This window comes from Bactrocera latifrons, unplaced genomic scaffold, assembly GCF_001853355.1.
Source record: "Bactrocera latifrons isolate USDA-ARS-PBARC rearing strain unplaced genomic scaffold, ASM185335v1 scaffold_86, whole genome shotgun sequence".
NCBI lineage: Eukaryota > Metazoa > Arthropoda > Insecta > Diptera > Tephritidae > Bactrocera > Bactrocera latifrons.
The window spans coordinates 169,546-176,056 of record NW_017537556.1 but is presented as its reverse complement, the minus strand read 5'-3'; the positions used below and the strand labels follow the sequence as shown (position 1 = coordinate 176,056).

The 6,511-nt window shown below is 35.8% G+C and overlaps 1 protein-coding gene across 2 annotated transcripts in view; it reads left to right on the top strand.

Moving 5' to 3' along the window:
• The window catches only part of LOC108977267 (major antigen), a 16,194-nt gene extending 11,008 nt beyond the window's left edge, over positions 1-5,186 (top strand). The window contains exons 12-14 of one of the 2 annotated variants that reach the window (XM_018946880.1): positions 480-579; positions 1,304-1,582; positions 3,107-5,186. In XM_018946880.1, coding sequence (XP_018802425.1) covers positions 480-579; positions 1,304-1,582; positions 3,107-4,783 — 2,056 coding nt within the window. In that variant the 3' untranslated portion in view covers positions 4,784-5,186. The remainder of the gene's footprint in view (positions 1-479; positions 580-1,303; positions 1,583-3,106) is intronic. The other variant, XM_018946881.1, reaches the window with a different exon arrangement.
• The last annotated feature ends 1,325 nt before the right edge of the window (positions 5,187-6,511 follow it).

Sequence of the window (6,511 nt, the reverse complement as noted above, 5' to 3'; positions counted from 1 at the left end):
TTACTTCTATTGTATCTATATAACATGTTTATCCTTATACATTGTACAAACCAAATATGTGTCCTAAGACACAGTTTTCAATTCAATTATTGTATTTTTATTATTTTTTAAAATTGGTAAAAAAAAATAAATATTTCTTTTTTTACATTTTTTAAGTTTTTAAAGTTTTGACTTTTTTTAATATTCATTATTTATTCTAAATGTTTGTTTGGAAAAGTAAATTATCTTTTTTTAATTTTTTAAGTTTTCAAGCTTCGACATTTTAAAAAAATTTTTCTCTATTTATTCTAAATAATAAATAAATATTTATATTTAATAAATAGATAAATAATAAAGTTTTGACACTTTTTTTTCAACTATTTCTTTTAATCCATTTATTTTGTTATTCTATTTTTTTTTTAATTTTTTTATTTAGTTATATGTTTTGTAATTTATTTCTTTTATTTATTTTTTAATTTATTTAATTTTTATTTATTTAGCACCGAGGAGTTGCAATATCGAAACTCGCTGTTGCCACCGCACCTGAAAAGCGCATATGCTGCACAATACGACCACGGCTTAGCCGAAGATGAGTTGAAAGTAAGCACTAGCAGAACAAGCACGAAGCCGAAGGCGAGCCAAGACACAAAGCCCTCAGAGGGAGAAACAACAGTGATTACATCCAAAGCAGTATCGCATCCAACAATTTCCAGAATTTTTCACTGTCATAAAACCAAAAAGTTGAAATGAAAATTTCCACGTAGACGCTGCAAAACAACAAATTGCTAATAATTCAGCACAAGAAAGCCAGCAAACTAGAAAAAAAAATATGTACACAAAAGTGACAAAAATGCGCTTCTAACCATTTGCAAAACAAATAAATTTCAAAACGAAACAAAGAAGGCAAATTTATCCTTATCTAAAATTGACTGCGTCTTAAAAACTTTTTCATTTCACATACATGCATACAAATTGTAAGGATTTTCTTTCGAGTACATGTTTCACCTATGCTAAATTTCACTTATTGCCTCAATGTAAACAATTTCAAGCAATTAAATTAGTTTGTTCAAAAACTTTGTTGTCATTGTTAATGCATTTCGCACGTTTGTAATTGTGTTCTGTATATTTGAAGCATTGTCCTGTGTACGAAAAGTCGTTTGTTAATGTCCTTCAGTTGGTCACGTGTTGTTTAAATGTTTGTACTTGTCAGCGGTCTTCGTTGTATGCTGTCTGCATAGCATTCAATAATCGGAATATTGCATAAATCTTAAAAATAGAAACTTTATAGAAATATTTACTCTCTTCTTCACTCCCACTCTCTTAGGATGGCCCGAACAGCTTGGATGATAGCATGAGCGCTTTACTAAGTACAACGGGTGGTGGTGGTGCGCGCAAGAAACTCACCGGCATCACGAATTATAAGCGTCCTGGTCCGCCGACGCCGAGCAAACATGGCGGTCGGCTCTCGTTGGGCGGCAGCTCGGAGCCGCCACGCGAAATACTAAGAGAAGTGAATGATTATGGCAGCTCAGCAAAAACCCCGGTGCGTTTTGGCTTCTTCGCGTCGAAATTCAGCATGGGCAATAGCAATCCAAAGGACGAGGTGAGTTTTAATTGGCCACATTTAATGTTTATTGTTTTCTTTTCAATATTTGAGTTGAAATTTGAGTACCTTTAAGTGTTAAGTTTGTTCGGTTTAGTGTTTTGTTTCTAAACGTTGTTATATAAGTGTTAAGTTTCATTATAATAATCATAATTTTTTTGTTTTCACCAACTGACCTTTTGCACTCTACAAATAATTTTTTTAAGAAAATATTTTAATTTAAAATTTTTATTAAATAATTAAATTTTTTAATATTTTTATTTAATATTTTCATTTTTACGAAATATTAAATTTTAAATTTTTTAAACATTTTAATTTAAAATTTTTTGGATAATTTTTTGCTAAAATATATTCTAAATCAAAATAAATTATTTGTTTTATTTTAGCCTACAAATACAAAAAAATTTATAAATTTTCTTATATTATATACATATTTCGTATTATCGTACAACATAAATGCCATTCGTTCGCGTCTCATTCTTGATTTTTTAATCAAGATTATTTTTTTTATAAAATTACTATTAATCTGGACTAAGATTTAAGATGGATTCTTTTCAAACAAAATTAATTTTTTTTTAAATAGTTTTCGAATATCTAATGTATGAATATCGAAAATTTTTACATACGTTTTTGAGGTTGTGTTTTCGAAATACTATATTATTCAAGCTATCACAACAAAACCGTCAAATCTGAGTAAAGATATTATAAAAAAATCAGAATATTGATCCGAAGAGCATAAAAAATGTCATTATTTATAAAGTTTGAAAATTTTAATTTTTTTTTTCACTACACATACATATACTATAAAGTAAGAACAACGTAGAAATCTTCGTTAAAATTAGAAAATATATAATATGACAAGAAAAGTCAAAAATTAAAAAAAAAAAGATTTTAAAGTTATGTTTTCGGATTACTAAATATTCTTATGTAGATATCCCATATAAAGATAGTCAAATCTGATGAAGGATGATAGTATTAAAAAAGTCTGAATTTGTAATAAAATAGCCATTTTTGCCTTTGGAATGAATGCCATAAATTTTAAAAATTTTAAATTTTTTATTTTTACCGTTTTTTATTAAAAAAAAAAAAACTAGACATTTATCAAAGTCAAATATTTTAAAAAAATCTAAACACATTCCCGTATATTCCGATTTAATCTTTTAACGATCTTCGAAATATCGCATGCGCATTGCATAAGTCGCATGCGATATTTTTTTTATATGTATCCGTAATTCTTTCAAATTTCAAAAATTAAAAATTATCCGATTTTATGCTAATCGGCTTGTTCGGTAGTAGTGTCGTGTTCACCGCTGCTATTCCCTTTCTGTTGTTTGTGCTGTATTCGTAACAGTTTCGTTACCGTTATTGTTCTCGTAGTTGGTTGTTGCTGTTCCGTAAATGTTTCTTGAGCGTGTTACAAACTCTGCCGTTAACCAACTTTGATTCATTCTAATTGCTTTTGTTTTCTACTTCTACAAATGAAACACATACATTTCGAACAACAATTACAATAACAAAATAAAGGCTAAAAAATTGTCAGCTGATCTGCTTAAGGCTGTGCAAAGGAAAAACTTCGAAGCGATGTGCTTGAAGAGTCCCGACAACATTTGCACCTCAACGCCGCGCAAAAGCAAAACGCATTTCGATCGTCGTGGTCTATTCAAACAATTCATGGCGCTATCCGGTTCGTCGATGCTTTCGCTAACTGTTGAGAAGTGTCCGCCGACAACAACGCACACCGAAGAATTGAAAGCGGTGCCGGTGCCAACACTCTCTTTGGCTGATGTGTCGGCCATCAGTCATGTGGCTGCGTCGCAAACGCATTTGAAATTGCTGGAGCAACAACGTGTCGCACGTAAGCGACGTAGCTCACTGTTACGGCTACAAATCGGACGCAGGTTGAAAAATTTGCCAGCCAGCAGTCCGATTACAACGGATACACCATCCACCGGCACGCCACAAACACCGCGGAAAGTTGGAAAGAAACCGTTAAAGCCGCTAATGGAAGACTTCGAACGGCGTCGCGAAGACGTAATCACTCCCACCACCGGTACAACCACTTCGGCAACTACGGCAACGGCCACCACGACGACTGCCAGTTCAGGCGATGCGCTGAGACGTGGCAGCGGCTTTGGTGGTCGTCATCGTCGTCGTTCGAAGCGTGATCGTGGACCACGCTTGTCGTTGTACGCCAGTGGCGGCGGCCATCGCACACCGTGTCGCAACAAATTGCGCGAACAAATGCGCAAGAAGGCGCACAAACAGCGTCGTGACAATTTCAATCGTGCGCGTGCAATACCAACTGATCAACGCCTCCAGGGCGGCCAGCAGGATAATGAGAGTGTGCGCGAGAGTGAAGATAACAATAATAGTCACACGATACGACTGAATGCCACGATTGTGCTGTCGAAGAAATGCGAACACCCCGAAGAGTATGATATACCGGAGTATACCTCGAATTATTTCAGTGAAATTATATCCGGTTCGCAGGAAGTTATTGAAGAGATCAGCGCTGAACACAGAACAACAAACGCTTCGCTCAATCGTCATGAGACCCATATTTCACCGGATTATGCTTACGATATGAACCGGACGCAACTGGCGTTGGATAAGCAAACCAAAAGAAATCTCACTGGCGACGAAGATAGTTTAACAGAAACTTCGAACAACGGTGAAGAAAGTGAAACGAATGCTGATGATAGCGATTCGTCCAGCTTAAACACTTCACTGCCGGTGGAACGCAGTCTCAGAAACGAGCCAGCGGATGAACCATCAACGCTTGATGAAATCGAAATATACGATGCTCGCTCCCGGCATTTCGAACAACTTGCGTCGGAGACTTCATCGGCGGCACCGTTCGCTGTAACCGACTTTGAATTTCATGTTGTTGCCTCGCCGATAAGACGGCGCTCCGTCAAGCATAGACATTCCATTACATACACACTCGTGCCGAAGTGCGCCAAAGTGACGCTGCCGGCGAACCTAGAGCTCAATACACCGCAAGTGTTGTCCATGAAAGCGCTAGGCGAAAGTGAGCAAAACGATGGCGACAAAGTGGCGCAGATTACGCTTGCAGATGTGGTGCGTTTATGGTCAAGCATCTGGGTGCGTTTGGACCAGCAATTGCAGCTAACCGTCGCAATTGCGGTCTTTGCGCCGATAATCGCCTTGATCTATCTGATCTTATCGTTATATGTGTGAATATGTGGTCTTAATGTAAAACTTTCGTGGTATGCTTTCATTTCAGAAATGTCATATTTATGTCCACTTAATGTGATCCTGAATTGGATTCAAACTTCGAAACCCTTCAAAAAAATAAAATATTAATAAATTAAAAATTAGTTTTGTCTAAAATTATTGTTAAGATCAAACAATTGCTTATGTATTAAAAAAAACTATATTTTTTGTTCTAATTAGTTCGTTAATATCGTCTTGAAGCATTGATTTGCTCTGTCGAGAGCGAAACTTCATGCAAATCCGCCATTTTGTTGTTGATATCTGTTTGATTAATGTGCAAATTTAGAAATTTTCAATTTGCTTAAGGCAAAATCGCTATGTATTTCTAAACTGATGATATTGTTCAATAAAATTTTTGAAAACTGAACATTTTTGAAGTTGTTTTTGAAAATCAAAAGAAAAAAAAAATAGATTGGAGTAATGTGCATTTTGAGATGAAACAAAACCTTCTTGTAATTGAACTACACAGTCGGAACAATCTTTTCTGTCTGGTAGAATCTATATCACCGAAAGTGCTTCGGATTTATATTAACGTGAGGATGGTAATCCTCAAAATATCCAAAGGATTTAAAACTAGAGTTACCAACTCGTGCCCATATTTGGGCTGACTTTTTTTCTTTTATAGCAAAAATGCTTACACATTGATTTTGGTTAGCAACCATAGAGTCTAATGCACTTGTCCAATGGTCGCCTTACGAGTTTGTAACTTAGTAGGGTCGTCATAATTTTATTATACTTTGAACAGGAGGGCATATTAAGTGTGCTACGAAGTTATTAACACTAAGAAGGAAACATTGGTTACCCTATACAATAGGTGTATATATAAATGATAAATGTGACGAGCAGTGTCAGATTGGCTATGTCTGTTTATCTGCATGTACGCGTATTAGTTCTTCACTTTTTCATATATTTATTTAAAATGTTATACTTTTTTACCCAAGAAGCTTCTCATTTGTTTTCACCGTCGATAATCGACCACTTAGCTTTCTGGGTATAGTTGTCTTAGAAATTGAAAAATCAAAACCAATTCCTTGTAGGCCTTCGGAGCGTACGCACTTATAAAACACTGGAGATGTGTCTTTCGTCTATCACAACATGATCAATCTGGTTGTTGGCTTTTCGATCCGCAGACAGCCAGGTAGCTTGATAAATTTGTCTTTGCTGGTATCTAGTACTACATATAACTATATTTCGGACCCCGACGAAGTCGATCAGCCATAACCCATTTAGAGACGTTTCATCATGGAGGCTGAATTTACGAACCGTTGTGCCAAAGATACCTTTTTTTGGCCACCCTGGCGTTAAAGTCGCCAAGCACCATTTTGACGTCTCTCATAAGTACGCTCCAACCGCTCCTAGAAATCATCTTTGGTACCATCGTCCTTCTCTTTCGTCGGGGTAAATGAAAGATATGTCGAAGAACTTCGCTTTGACTCGGACTCTGCCATGTAGGCTCTCTCCCACCACGAATCCCACACCATATATATATATATGTATATATATATTGCTTGTCAAAAAAGTCTTGCTGTATTTTCGCTAGTTGGCGCTGAGAGCGCGTAGTTCTAGTTTTATCCGTCGCATGTCATGCTATACGTTTTTACAAAGCTCATTTCACGCACTAACACGTGTTTGATTGATTGTCGTTTCTTTAAGTCGTTCGTGAATTATAGCGTCGCAAACATGGAGCAAAAT